Raw genomic sequence first — 22819 nt, forward strand, 5'->3', positions numbered from 1 at the left:
AAGGAATATTTATTTATATATTTTATTAATATTTATTTATGCATCATATATTTTATTTGCAGTCACAATAGTTATATAGCCAAAAAACGTTTAAAATTAGAAAGTGGTGAAAATAAGTTTAATCCTTTTTTTTTTAATTCAGTCCAAATTAGTAATATCCCGGAAAATATGGTCATATAGTCTCGTAACCAATTTTGTTTACTGTTCTCGATCCGATGTTTTTGATTTATATGGTGGAATGAGGTTTTTTTATGGAAATCTTTCAAATTTTTCAGCAGGGACGAAAAAAGAGTATTGGAGGATAAAAAACATGTGGCTAAAATGAGGTTAAATAAATTCATAATCATTACTTGCTCAAGGGTGACATTCATTTGGAACTTGAGAAATAATTTGATGATGTGGCGCTGCTATCGACCCACTCCAAATTGATCTATTTTATAATATTCATTCATTCTTACAAGAATCGATATAGGCGTTGACGTCAGTGTGCCATCATTTGTGGCTTTCCGTCACGTGAACATATCCTGTTCTTCTTTTGCTTGATACGTTCGTGGAGTGCGGCTTCGAATCAACCGAGTTCTGATATTTCTAAGGTATACCAAATTTCAATCTTTTTCGTATTAACTATTTTTGATTCCATCCGAAAGTTATATTATGTCGAAGTTGCAGGTAAATGTCGTCCAAGGTCGTCTCGAGGATTATTTTTTCGTATTTGTCGGTACAGAATAATGGCCGTGTTGGCAATCCCAACGACACGTTGTACACTCAGTACTTGCTCGGCTGTTGAAATTAGTTTTTTCATTTATGGGTCATTTCATCTTTTCTCTCATAAATATTTTTAGTTATTAGCGGGTCCAATTAAATTTTCGAAGTAAAATTTTTTTCAGAGTTTCGGATCCGGCGCAACTTCCGTGCTGTCGTTTTAACCATTTTTTTCCCCTCACACTTGGCTTGTTTCAGGCTTTATTTAAAATTGAACATCTGAATTGTGTAGTCGAAATGTGCGGCAATCGCTGGGATTTGGATCCCAAGAGATCATTTATTGTTATTCATGATCGTGCCATTCATGAGTTATCGCGGCGAAGCCATTTTGTGTTGCATGAGCTGGGGCGACGATAAATACGAAGGCGGTTTCGTCGGAGTGTTAACGAATCTTCGATCAAGTGATATCCTATGGAAATGAACAGAAATAAAAATTCCTCAGAGCATAATTTTTTACATTATCTGATGCCGTTAAACGTATTCTCGCTATACACTCTTGACAAGAAAGACCATTTTCCGACAACGTTTTTCAAACACGGTAGTTTAAGAGATTGACCATTTTTCACAGAATAGCCCCAAGAAGCGTCATGTGGGGGAGGGCAAGTGAATTTTTGAAGCCTGGAGTGTCTAATGCTTGCCCACAAACTTATTTTCAAGTTTCAATGGGATAGTTTTTGTAAGGTGCCCATGCATTATGGTGGCACTGGATCAATGATGTAAACTCGGATTCTTTAAATCAAGTGATAATTAACACTACGTAATGTTAGTGAATTGCCTTTGTCCATACCCTGAAATCCGAATTGACTTGCCATACGACAAGTTGATTCACACCAGAATTTCAGTAGTTTTTCAAAGTGTAATAACTTGGAGGTGGATAAATTATCTTTTCAGAATTTTTAAAACCTTCGCAATTATAACCACCACTGAGAAAATTGCTAAATTGCAGTTTATTTTATTTATTTGTAATATCTTAATTTTTTTGTGCGATGTTCTTCAACCATAAGTAAATTTTCATTCCGTATGTATATTTCTAAATTACAAGATAAGGGGATTAAGACTCCCTCACTGGCAATTGATTGCAGGTTGGGGATGAAAAAGTATTTTTGACTTGGAATCACTTTAATAAGTGGGCTCATTGAAATGAGGCTTTTAAAAGTCTAAAGTAGAATGCTTTATAAGAAATCTCAGCTGACTGAAAATGTTTCTGGTAAAAATCCTTTCTTCACAACACTTGAAACTGTATAGCGCCGATTGTTCTAGGATGTACATCGCACATTTTGGCGTATTTTTCATTTGGGGGAGGTTAAGGAATAAATATTTCATTGCTGTAATACAGGCCATTTTATAAGAAATTTAAATCTGTAGGGCACTGGGAAAAGACACTCGAAGCAGAGTAAGCTCTAGTGTTCTGTATAAATGACATAGCATGTTAAAATTGCAAATTTTAATAAAATTAAGTTACTAAACCTATTGATTAAACTGTTAATGTATAACATATGCAAAACAAGGAGAGCGGAGATCTACAACCTTGAAAAAAACATTGTAAACTTCTGATGGATTTCTTACTGAGTGAGCTGCAAGTAAATATATACAATAGGGATAATGGCACATTGTGTTGGCATTGATTCAAAACAATATAAAAAACATATGCGAGGTAGGAAGTTATTGCATGCACAAAATGATGCAAGGTGAAATTGTATAGCGCATGCAGAACAGGAGTGCATAACATTAGTCAAAATATATACATGAAGGTATGTAAAAAATACACTAAACAGACAAAGAACAAGTGTGGTCAAGATTGGAGAGGGTTGCTGGTGGTGCTGGCATTGATTAAAAACAATATAAAAAACATGTAAGATAGAAAATTGCAGGTACAGAAGTAAGCAAGATGACATTATCGTAGCTGTCAAGTCTCCTGAATTTTAGCTTTATCCTGCGACCTCCCAAAAAGTTGAATCTCCCAAATTTTTACGAAAATCGAAAATCCTTGTCATTAAAAATTCCCTATTTCATTAACAATCCCCTAGGAATTTCTCGTCTGGCATCTTTTGCCTATGTTTTCCCCCTTTCGAAATGACTTCATACGTCGTTAACAGGGAAAAATAGCTTAGCAGCCAATAGTCCTGGATAATAATTGAAGAATATAAGTGACACACATGTGGTCAAATTTCTTTGTTGAAATTACGTACGTGTGATATAGCAAAACATGAATACTGATAAGCAAAAACATATTTAATCAATTTTAGAGATATTTATTTGAATTTCCTATCATCAAATGTTCCAGAAAAAGGCACTTTTCCTTTTTGTATAAGTTTACCTTTTGTTACGGACATAAACATCGGTCATGGTAGACTGACATCACCCATGTGAAATCAAAAAAACAAGTGAGTCACAAAACGTCAGCGTTCTTTAAAAATTGACCTTTTCTTCATTTTCTGAAGATTTTGAGGCCATTTGCGCAGAATGTTTGTTCATATAGTTCCTGATTGAACACAATATTTATTTTTAAATCACCATTTCAAAGTTTTGGTCTCAATTTCACTTTTTTGCGTAGGTATTTTATTCCCTATGCTTTAACTTTTGTGTGGAAAATCCCCATTTTATTTAGAATAATCCTATTTGTATATATGAGGGAGTGATTTTGACTTAAAATACGGGTCCGTGCGAAAATCTCCTTAATTTTTATTTTCAAAAGTTGGCAGTTATGATTGTATGGCAGATAAATTATATAATGTTTTTCAAAAATAGATTCATCTCCATTGAAAACACAACTAGAAACTGAACTTCCGGAAAAGTACAAGCAACTGAGATTGGTGTTTTTTCCATCAAAATGGCCAAGAAAGTCTAGTTGGAAAATAACTAAGTTGTTAACACTGTTCAAGCTCGAGCAGGCATTAAAGAAATACATGCTAGCTTGTATATGTCAAACTTAGTTATTCTTACTTTTCTACTATGATATGGTACATTTACTAGCATTTATAATGCAATGGTTTTTTAATCGAAGCTGTATTCAAACGTACAAAAGAAATGCTTTGGGTATCAAGTCTTGTCAGCTCTGCTTTGATTGAACATATTCTTTAAAGCTCTGTGAATTTATACACCCTGATCTAAGAAATTTTTAAGTGAAAATAAATGAGTTTAATTAGTGCATTAACAGATGCTGCGTGAGAATTTTTATATAGAATAAAATTTTGGGCGGATCAGAAAATATGAAAATAGATTTTTCCTCAGTAATTATCATTCTGAATATAAAACCTTTAAATCTAAATAAGTGTTTTGTTTAACATATTTATCAAGTTAACAACCTATTTGATATCATTGACAGTAAGATTTTGATAGTTTTAATATCGATACCCGGGTTCGACTCCAGGTAGAGGCAGAGATGAGTTTTTCCTTCCTTAAAAAATTAACATCTAAAATAATAAATATCTTCACAACATCCAGTCTTCCGTATATCTTGTATTAACAAGTAGAGAGCGACATTCATGTCATATAAACAGTATTGTTCACATAATATCTTACAAATTTATTTTTAATGTTCTTTTTTTTGCCATTTGTAAGGAAATCTCAAAGAAAAATTAAGATGAAGTATAAAACCAGTAAAACAGCCTCGCAAATGGCAATCTTTTTAGTTTTTTTCTTTGACTCTTTTCATATTGGTAGGGTTTGAAGTTAAAGCTGCTTCAAGAAAATTGCTTAGTCCCACCATTGGTAATTTTTTATCTTCACTGGTGGGGCAAATAGAAAGGGATGATCCATCTGGTCTTTCGTTGAAAGTTTCCGGAAGTTTGGTTTTTGTTTTGTTTTTTTTAAAGATATTTTTCTTGTGAATCAATTTTAAATTTTTCGGCTAAGTTCTCGACTTTGATCCCGAAAATTAGATTAGGATAACTTTGATCCCTTATTTAAACTATAGGTCCATTGGGCTTTTCATTGCAAAACCCCAACAATTGATTACAGCTGAAAGTAGTTTGCAGTTTTAAAGCATAAATGCAAGAGTTTCCGTTTCAAAAAAAATTGTCGCTGAAAGCAGTAAAAATTGCTATAGTTCCTGAAAAAAGTTTTTTTGCTTTGTGAGTAAAAGAGCAAGTCTGTCAAATTATGAATGCTAGCGTATTAACGTTGCCAAATAACGAGTATTAAATTGCCAATGTCTTTAAAGAACATGCCACATAGTTTTGAATTTTCGAAATTCTCTAATTTCTTTACGGATATTAAAAAAATAATCATTGAAAATTTTTAGCCTATTTTTAATTACTGCTGTTCCAGACAGCAAATAATGCCTTCAATATACAAAGTCTCATCTTAGACTGGTGTGAAATTTATGATGGCTGCTCTTTCAAACAAGATGTCAAAAGTTTTTAAAACGCCAAGATCAAAAACAAGCTGCTGAAAAGAGGTTAATAAGAGGAGTTCAAAGCTGTTTGAAAGGTAAGCATAACCACTCAATCTTAAAGAATATCAGCAGAATTGATAGCAGTACCATCGGAAGTGCTGGAGAAGAAACTACACGTGGCTCCCTTTGCTTGTGTTAATCCGATTTCAACCTTGACATTTTATTTTTCCGTCTTGGTGTTCATTTTGCATCAAATCTGAAATAAAACTTGAAAATGCAGGCAGTTCCCCCTGTCCCCCCCCCCCCAACTGTATTTACGGTTTTTTTCTTCATTGGAAATTTTTTTGGAAACACTCAATCGTCATTCACGTGTTTTGTTTATAAAATTTAAGTTGTATGTGCTTAGGATAGCTCATTTTTCAAGTGCTGCTGATAATGTTTCGGAAAGACAAAGTGAAAGATTTACAAGAAAAATTAGATATTGACTGCTTGGCGAAAGTAAGTCAATTGTTGCTGTGGCGCACTATTACGGAATCTGCGGTGAGATATATCAAGTAATAGACATCTGAAATTTGTTCAGCCGTGACTAGCTGCACCTGAGGCAGCGAAAACTTTGTATTGTTTACTGGATCCATGCATCTCTCGTACAGGAAATACTGTTTTTTATGAGTACAAGACTGCTATAAAAAAGGTATTCGAATTGATTGTAATATAACGGAAAAGTAATATTTTACGTTTCTATAAAGAGAAGGGCTGATATAAAACGTTTATTTCATCAGAATTTTATACAATTAAAGGTTGGTTTCATAGGTTTAAGAAAAGATTCAGAGTATGCAATGTAAAAATCTGACGAACAAGCCTCTGCCGACCAGGAGGCAGCTAGAACATTTCCAAAGACTTTGCAGAAAATTATTGAAGAGAAGAGTTATGTAACAGGTGTTTGACATAGAAGAAAATGCCGCAAGAACATCTATCAATCAAGAAGAAAAGCGAGCGCCTGGTTTAAAGATAGGCTTATTATGACTTCATAGACTTATGTTTTGTGTAAATGTATATGGGTACATGGTAAAGCCCACCGTAATTTTTAAATCTGTGAATCCGTAAACATTAAAGAGAAAAGATGTCAAAGCTTCCAGTATTTTGGATGAACAAAAAAAATAGCTTGGACTATGAAAGCACTTTTCCTGGATTGGTTTAAATGGTGTTTCGTTCCAGAAGTCAGGAGGTACGTTGAGAGTGAAGACATGTCTTTTAAAGTTCTTTTGATACTGGATAATGTTCCTGGACAACAAGATGTCAATATGTTCAAAGCTGATTGTATGAAACTCCTTTTATATGCCTCCTAATCAACATCTATCATTCAGTCCCTTGATTAGGGGGTAAAGCGAACATTCAAGGGTCATTATACATGCCACTCAATGGAAGATGCAAATCTATAAAATGTGTTGAAGGTATGGAAGAAGTACATTACCAATGCTATTACTGTCATAACTAGAGCCGTGGTAGCTATTAAGTAGAAGACAAGTTCACCGATGCTTTTATGGTACGTCAGTCACATCTGAAGGCTTTACAATCTACGTTAGCCCACCTGGTATCAAAGCCAATGATGTTTTCCATTTCTTTGTCTCTACTTTGACAGTATCAGTTCTGTGGGGTTCGAATATATCCCATAACAATAATGCCAGTTTCTCGAACAATGCTATAAGAATAACTACTGATTGTGGGGGGTGAGTCGATATTTTGTCATCAAAAACTGACCAGAGTATAAGCTGGACCCCCCTCCCCCACACACACACTTGAAGGAATTTTTCCACAAAAAACTGTTTATACGGTATTATAAAATTTTTTATAGTGTAATCCGGGCTTGAGACATAATTGTGATATATTTCTAAGCACAGTTGCATTTTGGAAACCTCCACCCCCTTTTTTTATATTTGCAGTCTTTGATATCTTCTAAATTTTTTTTTTGGAACATTATTGGATGTTTTTTGGGACGTTTTCTTTCATCCAACAAAAAAACTTGAAGATGTGAGAAACATATCTTTAGTGCTCGTGTGAAAGGGGATGCAGACCCACATCTGCTCTGTGTGAAAAGGACCTTAAGTGGCCCCCCTACTCAAGTTACCCGTGGAACATTCCCAGATTACTTAAGTGATCCGTGGTATAACTACGGATCACTTGAGTGATGCGTGGCACTGTTCCAGAGTATTTGAAGGATCTGTGAAACATTGAGATCATTAAAGTGGCTGTGTATGGGGACTTATCAATAGGTAGCATGTTGGTTCAGGTGCCCAATAACTAAAGGTTTTTTATTTTTGGCGCACCAAATTAGATGCCATTAAGAATATTTCATATTTTCATAAAGGATGGTTGATGACGTAAGTATTATCCAAACTCTCCCCTTGTCATCAAAAGTCAGCAAATCGGAAACCCTCTATCGATGCTGATGTAATATTTGAATGTCCCTAAGGCTTCGGTTTGGAGATGGTCTCTGCTGTAGCTGAAGTTCTGGAACCAATCTGACCTTGTTGGCGTAAGGTGGCTCCTCAGCCATACGTCCCAAAGCAGAATGTTTAGTACTGTTCTGCGACGAGCCCTCAGCTGACTGGAAATGTTCTACGGTAAAAATCCCCATACATGTAATAGTGTTGCACTTTTTCTTAAAATTCTTCCGTAGTAGCGGTAATTGTTCTGTGACGTACGTCTCAGATTTCGGCACATTCTGCTTTGGGGGGGGGGCATACGAAGATGCATAAACAGTAACTATGGATTCCTGGTTGGGATTGAAGACTTTCAAAACAGGAACAGGTAATGGTATCTCTTATTTTTGAGAAGCATTTTGCTGATGTATATATTTCCCAGACAAAATCTATTTTGTTGCTGAGAAGCATAGCCTAGCTGCCAAGTCTAGAATTTCAGCTTCATCTCTTGATCTCCGGAACACGAATGACCTTTCATATTGTCTATCAGGGTTTAAGTTACGGTCGTATTTTTCGCAAAATGCGAAAAAATCATAGAATGTAAAAAAGGTATTCGCTTTTGTAAAAATGTGTACAGGAGGTATGTAAGGAATAGACATCCAACCATCAATTATTACATTAGGGGTCATTCAAGTCAGGGTTGTTTCGTTTAAACCACGTTGGTTTAAACCATGGTTTTAACCAAGTGGTTTTTTTCAAAAAGTCTCATAAAAGAGGCCAGAATATATATATATTTTTCATATGAAGTATCTTTGTTATTTAAAGTTATATACAAAAGCCAAAATTTCTCATTCTTACAACATTTTCTACCCTTTGGCTACATTCTGATGCTCTATCTTTAGCAAATTCATGAATAAGGATTGCATCACACATCTAAATGTAGTGGTGTATTATCTCACAGGGTTTCTTTTTCACTTCACAAAGAAGCAGCAACAGTAGTGACACCATCATGTTAGGGGCAGGCATTTTCTTTCCCATAAGAAGTAGCACGTCTCCTACTGTATATCTCCCAGTCTTAATATTCAATAGAAGTTTTTTTTATACTTTCACACTGTTAAGCCCAGTTAATCAGGGTTCTACTGTATATCTCCGTCTTAATATTCAATAGTAGTTTTTTTTATACTTTCACACTGTTAAGCCGAGTTAATTAGGGTTCTACTGAATAATAGTAACAGATTTATGAAAAATAATCAGCTATATACAGGGAGATTATAATTTGAATTTTGATTCTCCAAAACTATATAAGTACTGATCAGAATGACTTGAAAATTTGCATGGATACTCCTGAAACAATGGAAGTTTCTTTCGCAAAAGGAAAAAGTGCAAAATGTGCAAGTAGATGATGCTGTACTTGGCCAGCAGTATAATCTATTTTGTGCAACCACATCATTTCAGCACTTTCACAGCATCAGTGTGTGGATAGAACTTCTATCAAGATGCACATTGCAATACCAGCAAAGCAGCTGCTGAAGTTCCTCAGGAATATTAACGGTGGGGGGGGGCACGTTTGGTTTAATAAAGCTGAATTGCAAGCACATCTACATCATGACCCTGGCATACTCCGATTCTGTTGTTGAACAACAATTTTTGTGCTTTCAACCTCAGGTTGGACAACATATTTAACATTTCTTAAGTAAGTTGTAGTTATTTGTTCAATTACTTCGTTTTTTGTGATGTTTCCATGAATTATGAAATCATGCAATGCTAATTTTGCCATGACTGGCTATCGTTTCCATTCTGCGAGCAAATTTCCCACATGTTGGATGATGTCATTAATTTTACATTTTTAAGTATTTTTTCCCCTTTACCAAATAAAATTGCATTTTTTCAGGAATATTCATGTCGATTTTCAAGTCATTCTGACAATCGTTCTTTTTTTACAGTGTTTTGAAATCAGAACCTTATTTATAATCACCCTGTATATCGTAAATCATTGCTAATTAATCTGCATTATTTATGCTTCATTAAATACATTATATTCACTTAATTTTTATTACTTTTTTCAAAATAGCTTCCTAATTAAGCATACTGAAAGTAACTGGAGAAAAACCTTTATATATTATATGATTAATAACATTGAAAGAATTTTCAAACACACAGTAATCCATTGAGTTGAGCAAAAAATAATTAAATTGCAAAAGTTGGTTTTTGTTGAAATGTAAGAAATATTTATTGATTAATTAGTATGGGAATAGTGTTAATTACATTAATAACCATTTTATTTTAGTTAATTATTAGAAGTTTGAATGATTTTTCAGAAATTTCATTGTTTTTAATGTTAATACTATTTAAAACAAAAAAAAACGGTTTAAACCAAAAAAACCCGGTTTTTTTACCAACTCTGATTCAAGTATTATGTCATCATCGGGGGAGGGGGGTTTTGGATTTGCTGGCTTTTGATGACGGGGGGGGGGGGTTGAAGGTTGCTTATGTCATCAACCGCCTTTTTGAAGATATGAAATATTCTAAGCTGCTGACTAAATTTTGTTGGCGAGGGGGGTCAGTGTTTTGCTGACAGGGGAGGGGCCAAAAATGGCTGAAAATTGCTGATGTAATACTTGAATGGTCCCTTAGCATCGTAGCATTTTGCTATGGCTTTTCCCTCATTTTTGTTTTTTGCGAAAGGAATTTTTTATCCAACTTAAACTCTGTTGTCTATTATTCTTGAAAAAATAAATGTATTTAGAATAATTGTGATTGCTTACTGACATTTTTGTCCACTGTTACGGGAAGCATTTTTTGCAGTTCACAGGCAAAAACATTAAAAAGCACTTCAATCTGAGATGTTAAATTATAAGTCATCAACCCATTGTCTGCCAGAAATAAAAATTTTAAGTAGTTGAAAAAAATGTAAACTTTTCTGTGTTATTTTTAAAAAATCGTGAAAAACGACAGGGAAAAAGTCTTAATTTTTTTTTTCAGCCCATGTATAAGAAATAAGCTGATTTATTTTGAGTAAAAACAGGAGCCCCAAAGCAGAATATATCTAAATGTACGACGTACGTCGCAGAACAATCTGGAAGAATTTTAAGAAAAGTGTAGAAAAATGCTATTATGTATATTTTGATTTTTACTGCAGAACATTTTCAGTCAGCTGAGGGCTCGTTGCAGAACATAGCAAAACATTCTGCTTTGGGGAACAAATTTTTTTACAGCTATGTTTTCGTAACAGGACAAAATACATTTTCAGCCACAAAACAAAATAAAATACAAAATGAAAGTGAAAAATATTTGAAATATTAAACTTATTAGTAGAGCCCGGATTATATGCCATATTTTGGCCTTTTTAGTATTAATGCATATAAATGTATAAAATCAAAGAATTTCCAGTATAAGTGCATATTTTTGAAGGTTTACTTAAACTCATTTTTTTATAATTTTCCAAATAAATATTGTTCATAATATTTTCATAACATCGGTTCTCCCCCCCCCCCAATGTGAAATTTAATGAATTAATACATATTTATAAAGTATTTTACGATTACTGTTTTATTGTAAGGCTATTTCTAGAGATGTCAAAATGTTAATTTTGTTTTTAGAAATAGTGTCGAAATTCTTTTATTACTGCTATTTTCGTTATTGAGCAGCTACAACAAACTGAAAACTAAAAAAATGCCTGAATAAAAAATATGTGAAAGTTATTTGCATATGCTGTATACATATATATGAGGGGATATTTTCTGGTAAAAATTAAATACATATGCACTAATAGAAAACATAAAGTGCATATTTTTACAATGTTAAGTGTATATTTGCATATTTTTAAAGCATATTTTGCCACTTTTTTTAGTGCATATAATCCGGGCTTTACTTATTAGCTATAATTTGAGATTAATTTTACTTTTCACATTTTTTAAATGAATTTTCAATGTAGATTTTTTTGGGAATTTTCAGTCATGAAATAACATTTAAATTGTTAAGGAATCTGCTTTATTATATTTGATAATTTCTTTGTGGTATCTTATTGATTTCAAAGCCTATTAGTGATATTTCTGCTCTTGTTGTATTTCAAGATTTTCTTTTTAAACTTAATTGATATAACAATTTATTTTCAGATAACTGACAATCATGGGAAAGGAAAAGACTCATATCAACATTGTTGTCATTGGTCATGTAGATTCTGGTAAAAGTACGACCACTGGTCATCTGATCTACAAATGTGGTGGCATAGACAAAAGAACAATTGAAAAATTTGAGAAAGAAGCACAGGAGGTAATTATTTCATTAGTGTTGAATATGCTATACCTAACACTTGATTAAATAATTACATAACATACTTTTTGATGGAGTATTGATAATTTTCTTTTGAGAAACTCCAGAAAAGTGTTTAACTCTTTAACGCCCAGATAGAAAACCTGGGAGGGTCGTGAAAATACCAAGTTTTTTGTGTTCGAAGAGGACTCTGCCACTTTCTCTCTCCCCACCCTTTCTCCAAGAGTTTTTATTCATGCCACCCTTTGCACTGACATTCATACTTTCATTTCAATGGATTTTCGGGAGATAATTTGTCTATATATGTTGCAGGGGTGGGAACTCTGCGCCAATTGCGCCGCACTGCGCCAAAACTAATATCTTGCGCCATCCTGCTCCAATAGCGTATTTTCGCATTTTTCTGCGCCAAATAGCGAATTTTGCTTCAGTATGCCCGGAATTTCGGAAAGGACGCCAAAAAAATTTTGTTCCTGCTAGCCACGAAACGTTTCTTTACGAGAGAAGAGCGTGTTTTATTCCACTATACTTAAACTATCGGCCCCTGATCGGGCTTTCCATCGCGAAACCCCGATATTGTCCGTGATCGTGGAACTGAAGATGGCTTGCAATGCCTTTCAGCTTTAAAGTGCAAATTCGAGTGTTTCCGTTTAAAAAAAAAAGTCGTCACTGGAAGCAGCAGAAATTACTGTAGTCGATTGTCATTGTGTTAAATCCCGATGTTTCGTGAAAAAAATTTTCATTCCGGGAGTACAAAGCGCATGCCCGCCGAATTACGAATGATAGTTTAGAAACTTTGCCGAATAACGAGCGTTAAATCGCTAATTTTGCCGAATAACGAGCGTTAAATCATCAATATCGCCAAATAACGAGCGTTAAATCGTCAATATCGCCAAATTACGAGCGTTAAATCGTCAATCTCGCCAAATAGCGAGTGTCAGATCGCCAATCTCGCCAGATGAGTGCTGAATCGCCAAACATCGAGTTGATTGTTCCGAAATTCTCTCCCATTTTGCAACAATTTCTTTCCAAGTATAAAAAAATTAAAAACTTATAAAATTTTTTTAGCTCATTTGAAGTGCTGCTGTTCAAGGCAGCAAATAGTGCCCACAGTAAGCAAAAATCATCTTAAATAGACGGGTGCAAAAAATTTTATGATAGCCGCTCTTTCAAACAAGGTGTCAAAAGCCTAAAACACCAAAAATCAAGCTGACGAAAAGATGTTTGATAACAAAAGACAGTGCAGTTTTATTTTGAAAAGGGTTGAGGGTTAACGGAAATATTCTTGTTAATTTCACTGTTCCAATTTATAAATATCTGCTCCGAATCCCATATTTTGCTGCTCCAAATCCTGAATTTGCTGCTCCAAAACTGCTCCAAATCCTGAATTTTGCTGCTCCAAAGCTGCTCCGAAATGGACTTAGTCACTTCCCACCCCTGATGTTGAAAACACCCCTTTCCTCACAGTATTATCTTTGTGAAATGCATTGAGTACCCTTAGTTCATTCTCAAGGAACATTCTAGTACATCAGCTTTTAAAATCCCATTGATAGGGCGTTGCAGTTGTCTTTTCCGTTCCTGTCTCTGACAAGAGCTTTCATCTTCTTCCCTGTTGGTGACAAAAGCCCACCAAAACATACCCATAACCCCTAGCTGGGCCGACTTGAGGCAGTTATGGGCATTAACCTACTCGGGCGATCTGGGCATTATAGAGTTAAAAATTAGTTTTTCTTTCTTTGTTGCGATGATTTTGGAATCATTTGTACGGAATGTTTGCTTATATTTTTTCTGGTGGAACACAATAGAGCTGTCAACTCTCTGGATTTTTCATCCTTTCTCCAGATTTGTTTCAGAAAATTTCCAGATTCTCCAGAAAATTTCTGTGGGTTTTTGTGAAAATTAGATTTCACGCGAGCTTTCCCGTTGTCGTGACGTCAATGACTGTCGTCGTCAGGAAACATGCCCATAGAGGATAGCATTTCCATGGAGCAGGTACAAAGTGTTGGTGACCGTATTGAAGCAACTGGAAAGACGTGACTATTTATATAGCGGTTATCAGCAATCATTTATCAGGGGGAAGTCCTTGGTTGCTGAAATTCTTGTATAAGGTTGTTTATCGTGTGGCTGTTAATGGAATATAGTTTTCATTGGCAGCTGTGTAATTTGAAATTTTTAATTGTTTCCTCTGATTAAATGTCTTCAGAAAGAAAATATAAAACTAAGCTTTATATAAAGTTAAATATAAAGCTTTTAAGAGTTCATATACCCAAGATTGTCAATCACTGATAGCATCCACATCAGGAAACACTTGGCTTTTATGAACAGTATGTAAATAAGATTTCTCTATTCCACATGAAAAGACTGACATAGAATTATATTTTACTCAGGGGTGATGCAGAACCTTTCTTGGGGGGGGAGGAATAGGACTTTTTCTTACTTGATCATTTACTTTCAAAAGTTGGCAGTTATAATATGCCTTTACAATGGTTTGCCACTTGTTTGATGCTGTCAGTATTATGGGGTGCGGTAGCCCAGGTCGATAAGATACCTCTGCCGAGAGTTCGATACCTTGTTCGTCCTTGTCCGAAAACTTTCCTGACACGGGTACAATAGAAATGGTAACATGACCACAGAAAATTATTACCGCAGGGAGTCCCCCATTGAGGGGTTAGTGCACCAATTCCTCGACGAGTATAAAAAAAGCCTGCTGTTCGGAATCAGCAATAAATTATAGGTCCCGGTCTAATTAGCCCTCGTGTATAGAAAATGACCATGGTGTGACAAAAATGATCAATGACCAGTATTATGTATAACAGTTTACATGGTTCTTAAGTCCTTGAAAATCCATTAGTCATTGGAAATTTTTTTTTTTCAAGAATTCTGAGAGTCCTTGAAAAATTTGTTTTCCGAAATAGTTTTCACCATTAATTTTTTTTACTCTATAAGTGACGTCCTTCAGGACTCGGCATGGGTCACTTTTTTCACTAAAAGTCACTCTTTTAGAAACTAGTCACTTTTATTACATATTTTCAGGCCCAGGTCACTTTCTCCACTTTTTTTAGTAAAAAAAACCTCAGTCTCGCGCGCTTTTCTTTTCAAGGTAGAACTTTAAAGGTTCAAGGTCGTTAATTTTCTCCCTCCCTTCATTGAACTACAATCGTTAGCTCCCTTCCCGTAGCACCAAAGCCTCCTAGAAGTACCTAGGAAAGTAGTATCTAGGAGGCTTTGGTAGAACCCCTGTACGTGAAGGAGTCTTATTTTCCCAGGAGCATACCGGTGACGTCAGTATAACTTTCAAGGCGCTTGGAAAGAAAGCTCCTTGGTTAGTCATTTTATGGAAAAGCCCGTCGGAAAAAAATAGCATAAAAGGCGTACTTACAACAAAGAATCTCCCCTCCCCCCCCCCTCCCGTTTTACTATTCTTTCTTATTTCCCCACGCGTGCTCACTCGTTTTTCACTTTCATATTTTAAAATTGATCCTTTATTTTATTTGTTTTAAAAAGTTTGTCCCAAGGGCCGAATTCCTTTCTTGGAGCATCGAGCAAGTTACATTTGTTTGTTCTATCGTTACTTTTGTTAATTTTTTTTAATATTCGAAATGACTATTTAGCCTGTGCAGAAACTAACTTAAGCGCAGCGGGAGAATACCAAAGCGTGCATATTAAAGATGCGTACTATTAATACATATTAAGTGTATTAATACACTTTGGAGAATGCTCTTTGTAGGTGGCCAAGGTTGAAGAAGCTCACAAGTATTTTGAATTTACTTAACAATAAAAAAAATCATCCGACTGAAAATCGTGATCTATCTAGAAATAAAATTCGTATTTTTCTAACTGGATTTAAATCTCAGCAAGAAACCGTGGCCCCAGGTATGATCGAACAAAGAACTGTTTATGGAAAGATCACAGAATCCAGCAATTCAACATTTAGTTTAACACAAGGGTTTCCAAATCAGATGAAAATTGGTCATCAGGCTGATAAAAACTCAGTTAACTGCATGCAAGCCGTAAATAGAGACGGATTTAACGGTGGGCACACCGAGCATTTCTCTGATCCCTACTTTAAATTTTTTTTCCTAATTTAATTATTAGTTATTAGATATTATTATTAGTCTAATATTAATTATTTTTTAATGCCTGTGGCCGTCAACAACCGACCCTTATCCGCTTCTGGCTGTAACTTAATTTAGAGCATTTTCACGACACCGATTGTTGACTTAATATCGGTGTTGTGTAAAACAATTCACTTTTTAGACCTTGAAAGTTATTAAAATGTTTTTGTCTCGAGTTGCTGTTATGACCGCAATAGAAGGCAGGGTCTGGTTCCACGGGTGTTGAATGAGGAAGGGTGCAGAGTTTACTCTTTTTCCGTTAAAAAAAATGGATACCGGCCCCGGGCGATAGTAAATTTTCGTTCGTACTTGCGGCCTGGGTTGCTACATGCTGTGATCAGATCCAAAACTGGGGGGGGGGGCAATGCCTTGAACGGCATTCTTGATGGAATGGTATATCAGGGTTCGCACATCCTTACAAACTCCTTACTTTTCATTTCCCTCTGGAAGGGCCCTTATAACTCCTTACTTTTTGCAGCCACGCCTGAAAAAGTTTTTTTTTTTTTTTTTTTTTTCTCTCTCTGAAGGGATGATCTTTTTTAGAATAGGCGTTCCCCACGGTGATGAATAGCATTGCCTAAAAAAATAAGAGGAAGCTTCCCCCAATATAAAGAGAAAGAAAAGATTTTAAAAAAACGCGCTCTCCCTTTATAATAGGAAATGTGAAAGCAAGGGGATGGGATTGGAACATCCAATGGTTGTGCATACCTGCCAACCGTTACGGTTGCAACAACGCCTGATAAAACTTTTTTGTCGTATTTAATAAATTAATACGATTATACGCTTTTGCTTTTAAAAATGAGATTTTTTACCGAATCGCTAGTTTTGACGTGTTTTCCTGCCTATGTCGCAAACTGGTCAGCGTTGGAAATCGATGGTCCGTAGAACGACATCACTCCGCTGAACCAGTAGCCGAAAATTCCCCCATGCCCAGTGGTGAGAAAGTTTTTACTTATGTGGCGAAACGATGTCTCGAACCTCCTATATTACGCAGTATACTGAGTGCAGACCTCGCAGCTTTCCTATTTATCCTACTATTTTCCTACTTTTGTCGCAATCGTCTTTTTTTTACCGCAATTCTCTCGTATTATTCCTATTTTATCCCTCCTTCCTATTTGCTTACAGCCAATATCTCATTACGAAAATTCCAAGAAACCGCAAAATGTCACTGCTTTCCGTAGCTTTTTTGACGTGTTTTATTCACATTACAACTCGCTACTGCAAAAGAAAGGAAAAAAAAATTTCGAGTAAGGGATGACGACAAGCGTATCTTTTCGCCGCCGCGCCTTAAAATGCTAAAAACTGAAGTCCAGTGGGGAAAGCGAATCTGTTTCGCAGATTGGTTGCAGTAAATAAAAAGGCAAAAAAAAAGGAGGTACAGGCTCTATCCACACACAAGATTCCATGAGAGAGAATGGGTTTATATCTCCTGGGATCTCGTAACGAGCGTTCATCCCTGAAGCCAGGTTTTCCTAGGAGTAGGCTTTTTGCGCCGCGTGAACCTAACTGGATCATTTCGTGTCGGCAGAAATGAGTTACATAATGGCGTTACGCATTTGCGTTTTCCAAGTGTGGCGCATCGGCTCAGGATGGCTATATGACCCTGGCGTCATCTACTCTATCCAGTTTAAAGGGAAGAGACACAACACGAAAATGAAGGGAAGATCGCTGAAACGCGCGGCACACGACGTTTAACTCACTAGAAGCAGTCTGCCAATCACGCCCGATGTAAAACGCTGTCGTGAGCCGTATTGCGCTCTATAGGAAAACAGTCGTACTGCTTTTCATATTGATGAATAGACGGCGTGTAGCGCTGGGTGATTCACGTTGCGCGTGGCATAGAAAACCTGCTAGTAAAACCCGGCTTTTAAAAGTGACAGCCCGAGCCACGTCTGGTTTTACAGGAGGGGAGGGGGGAGGACGAACCGATCAGCCGCTATAGCTGAACCCACTTTTTTTAACCTTACCCGAAAGTTATTTTCAGAAGGTTATCTTTATGTTAGGGGTCATTCAAGTATTACGTCAGCATGGATGGGGGATTTTCGATTTGCTGACTTGATGACGTGGAGGGGGGGGGGTTGGATGATTCTTACGTCATCAACCACCCTTTATAAAAAATGAAATATTCTTAATGGCGCCTTACTCGGTGCGCGAAAAACGAGTAAAACTTTTCACTCGTTTGTGGGCACCTGAACTAACATTCTCCCTATTGAGTCCCCTACAGAGCCACTCTAGTGATCTTCAAATACTTAGCGGATCCAAATGCTCTGGAGCTGTCCCGCGCGTCATATAAGTGATCCGTGATTATGCTGCAGATCATTGCATTTTTAATTGGGTTGCTGTATTTTTGAAATATGACATCCATATTTTTATGGGCATCTTTTTCTTAGCCACCTCGTTGGACATTTTGCCTGTTGTGGCGTTGTATTTGTATCTCTCTGGCAGAAGTGGCCACAGCTCAAGCAAGATAAAAACAAAATTTATTGCAAACTCAATACATCACTTCCGATTTCTTTAAATCATTTTAATACTATATACTACCGCAACTCTCTCTCTTCTTTCTTACTACACTTCTCAATACCTAATCTTGATCATCATGCTCTGTTACTGTTCAAATTTGTGTTCTCTTGTCGCTTGTTACTCGTGCGTACAGTCACGGCATATCTTTCTTTTCAGCTGAAATTGCTACCCATCATACCCTTTATTCTGAAAGTTGAAGTCTTGGAAACATTGAAAAAGAAATTAAATGAAAATCAATTCACATGTGGGCTTCTTTTATTGTCTAGTGGTGCAATTTTTTTTTCGGAGGGGGCGTGGCCCCATGACACCTTAAAAACTCCTTACTTTTCATTTTGAAAATTTTATATGAGCCCTGAAGAGTTGCTGCAAATATAAATAATTTTGTAAGAAAAATCTTTGTTGGCTGTGGTTTTTATTTTGAATAATTGGAGGGGGAATGAATATCACTTTTAGAATTTTTATAATTTATGTGATGCTATTATGAGTTATATTTTTGACTAACACTTGAAGGTTTTAGAACACTTTGGTGATGACAGAAAGCATGTACGTGGATTGATTATTTTATGAATTCTTATGATGTCGGGTAACAAATCAAAACTTGTAATTTTTGAACCACTTCTAGATCTATATTTTTGAGAAGAGGGGAAGTTTGTTTGCAAATTCAAAATAAATTTGCATATGTGCCCCGCCCCTTTTTTTTGCTGTAAAACTTGTAAGTTATGAAGTTTGCCATGACTCCTTAAAAACTGCTTGAAACTCCTTAAAAAGTCCTTAAAAACTCCTTACTTTTCATTTTGAAAATTTTGTATGAACCCTGTATATTTAAGAAAAGTCAATTAAATTGCAAAATTATTGAATTTCAGTCAAGAGGCAGTAAAATTAAATTTCCCCTCCAGAAAAAAAATATCCGGGAGCCTCGGGTGTGGGGGGGGAGGAATTCACTGTTTTTGTTGAAAATTACGGGAGGAGTCGGAGCTAACGTGGCAATTTTTTTTTTGTTAAAATAGGTAACCCTGGCAGCAGCATTCATAAACTCTATCAACCGCATTTATAAACCCCCTATGTTGTTGACAGGGCCGTCTGGTCCTACCAAACATTCTCAAATTTCAACCAGATCTCATTTTTGAGGTCCCCGGGTGGGCCCATGCCTTAAGACTGCACTGGTCGTTGATTCGATTTTTGTGTTCATTTTATCCTAATTTTCTGTATTTCCAGATATATTTCTATCGATTTTCGCATATTAGGTTGATTCATATTATAAATTATATATTTTTTTGTAATTTTATGTGCCCTTCGTCAGCCATCTTGAATTGACTGCTGCAAAATGGCGATTGATTGGCGTGGAAAAAGTTGCCACGTTGGGTGTTTACAAGGTTCATGGGAAATTTACTGGGGAAGGCCGCGGAGTCTTTTTCTGTTAAAAATTATACTTTTTCTGGGTAAAGGAGTAAATGTTTTTTTGCAGGGGTGTATGCTGTGTGCAAAAAAAAAAAAAAAGAAATATATGTTTACAAATTTTTCTCTCAAACCAATTTCAAAACTGGTTTATTTTCTCCCTCACAAAGAGCATTATTTTGGTGTCCCACCCTTCCCAGACCATCCATAGACTTGGAAGGTCTTAGGGGTACAGCAGATGACAATGCATCAGTAGGCTCTGCCATTGATGCTGGGGGGGGGTGTGGATTGTCCTCCCTCAACGTATAACAATTAAAATAATTTGGTTAATCTAATAATTAAAATAATTTTATAATTTGGTTGAAAAATATTTAAATTATTAAATTAATTTAATAATTTAAATATTTTATATTTTTATATTTTATTTAAATATTAAATTAAAATTAATTACTGAATTAAATTAATTTAATAATTTAATTCAGTAATTTAAGTAATATTTTTAATTTAATAATTCAAAATAGTATTGTAAAAATGTAATTTTATAGGTTTTTTTAAAAATCGTAAATTTCTTAATTTGTTGGAATACAAACTTAGCATAGCTGCCAAGTCTCCCGAATTTTATCTTCATTGCTCGATCTCCCAAATTTTTACGAAAATCACAAAATTCCCTACTTCATTAAAAAAATCCCTGCTTATGAAAACAATCCCTAAGGAATTTCTTGTGGGGCATGAAGTCTCTTTTTCCCTTTCGAAATGACGTCACACGTCGTAAATGGGGAAATTCCCTTTTTAAGGAAGTTTTACAAACCCTCTGGTTGGTAACAAGGAAGTTGTTTGTCTTATCGTGCCGGGAAATGGCTTAGCAGCCAATAGTCCTGGATAATAATTGAAGATTATGGTGATGCACATGTGGTCAAAATTTCTTTTGTTGAAGTTACGTACGTGCGATATAACAAAGCATGAATAATAAGCAAAAACATATTTAATAAATTTTAAAGATACTTATTCCGATGAATTTCCTTTCATCAAACGTTCCAGAAGAGGGCTGACTTTTCCTTTTTGTACAAGTTGTGTTACGGACATAAACATCGGTCATGGAAAGACTGCCATCATCAGTCGTGAAGTGAAAAAAAAACATCAAGCAAGTGTCACAAAAAGTCAGTGTTCTTTAAAAATTGACGGTGTTTTCCTTCATCTTCCGATGATTTTGGGGTCATTCGCGGAGAATGTTTGTTCAGTGTTTCTGATTGAACACAATATTTATTTTTACATCATTGAAGTTTTGGCCTCCAATTTCACTTGTTTTTTGCGTAGGAATTTTATTCCGAAGGGTTTAACTTCCATGTGTGTAAAATCCCTATTTTAATTTGACTTCAGTTTTTGAGTAGGGATTTTATTCCCTATGCTTCAACTTTTGTTTGGAAAATCCCTATTTTATTTGGAAAAATCCCTATTGTATTTATTAGGGAGTGGTTTTAGCATAAAATACGGGTGTGCGCGAAAATCTCCCGAATTTTCATTTCCAAAAGTTGGCAGCTATGACCTAGGTATATAAATAAAATTTGTACTAGTTAAAAAAAGTTTGAGTACATTTTCTATACTGTCATTCATAGCATAAAATGAATGAAAAATCTACTTGAATGTAGATTGGACAAATTCTCTCATTAAATTTTGTGTTTATTTTTTTTCCCTCCTTTTGAATGTGAGAATTTTTTCCCGTTTTTGAAGTTTTTCCTGCTTAAATTGATTTTAAGATGGGTTGTGGAAAGCAACATGGGGGGGAAAGGCATTGCTACTGTTACTTAAAAAGGATGTAATGTTACTCTCTCACACATAGTTGTTGATTATTTTGATAAGTTATTCAAAACTTTTCTGGTTAGCAGAATACATTTGAGTTTGGTTTTTTTTTTCACACTACTATGTAAAAAAAACCTAATTTCAATTCATTCAATTTGGTAATAATCAAAATTCAATGTCCATTTGGTCTGTAAAATTATTTTGGTCACTATTTGGTCACTTTTAAACAATTTGGTCTCTTTTTTTGAACATTTTGGTCACTATTTTCACTAGTTTTGAGGCTGAGTCCTGCATCGCTCACGGGAGCTCAGCTTTATACTGTAGGATGGTTTTTCTCAGTTATTTGTCAGCAGTTTTATTTTTTTATGATCGTAAATGATCTTTTTTGATTTATTTTTTTTTTTTTGCCACCAGGGACAGTTGTCCCCCCTCTCTAGTACCGGCGATGGTATGACGTGAGTGGTCTCAATCGGCCACGGATGAAAATCTTGCAAAAGGGGAGCCACGATTACTGATACGGAGGCCACGAAGAAATTTGTGACATTAAATTTTGTTAGTCACGCTGACTAAAAAATTTTAATTTCAAACAAAATGCATAGAATATCTTTTTCGTAACTTTTTCCCATCCAAGTAACATTAACATGAGGAAGGAAATAAAAAAAAATGGTTCATGTAATCTCTGTGGTTTTACGACTTGGGGGTGACAGTAAGCCCTGACACAAACTATAGAAGAGGTTTAAGCGAAATGGAGTAACTGTAAAGACAGAAAATTGTGTGTTCAGACTTTTCATTCAAAGAGGGTTGCTACAAAGAAAACAAATTTGTTGATCATTCATTGACGTTCTTTTGAGTGCTGGTAGTAAACACAATCCAAGAAGTAGATGGGTGAGAAATGAAAGCTTGTAAAAAAAAAAACCCATCGTTTTCATGCAATTACAGACGGATAGCCATCTATAGTCCGTTTCAGGTTAACTTTGCAGTGCAGAGAAAGGTAGAGAGTGTATTCCTTCGCCGCAAAATATAGTTCCCATATATCGGAGGCTTACGATGATCATTTATGCAGAATATTTCAATTTTTTGAATGATTGAAAATGAATACTGAAAAATAGTGTTCTGAATCGATCTTTATTCGTTTAAGAATTTTAAAATAGAAAAAAAAAAAATGATCACCATTATGCGTAAAAAAAAGATTTTTCTCAGTGAGA

The 22819-nt window shown here is 35.3% G+C and overlaps 1 protein-coding gene across 1 annotated transcript in view; it reads left to right on the forward strand.

The window, feature by feature from the left end:
- The first annotated feature begins 540 nt into the window (after positions 1-540).
- Positions 541-22819, forward strand: part of LOC149083261 (elongation factor 1-alpha 2) — a 37567-nt gene continuing 15288 nt past the window's right edge. Inside the window, exons 1-2 of the mRNA XM_089236471.1 lie at positions 541-593; positions 11634-11790. Of these exons, the coding sequence (XP_089092597.1) occupies positions 11647-11790 (144 nt within the window). The 5' untranslated portion in view covers positions 541-593; positions 11634-11646. The remainder of the gene's footprint in view (positions 594-11633; positions 11791-22819) is intronic.

The sequence above is a fragment of the Pholcus phalangioides genome, unplaced genomic scaffold (genome assembly GCF_987345545.1).
Source record: "Pholcus phalangioides strain wild (caught in Gottingen) unplaced genomic scaffold, Ppha-v1.0 ptg000009l_1, whole genome shotgun sequence".
Lineage (NCBI taxonomy): Eukaryota > Metazoa > Arthropoda > Arachnida > Araneae > Pholcidae > Pholcus > Pholcus phalangioides.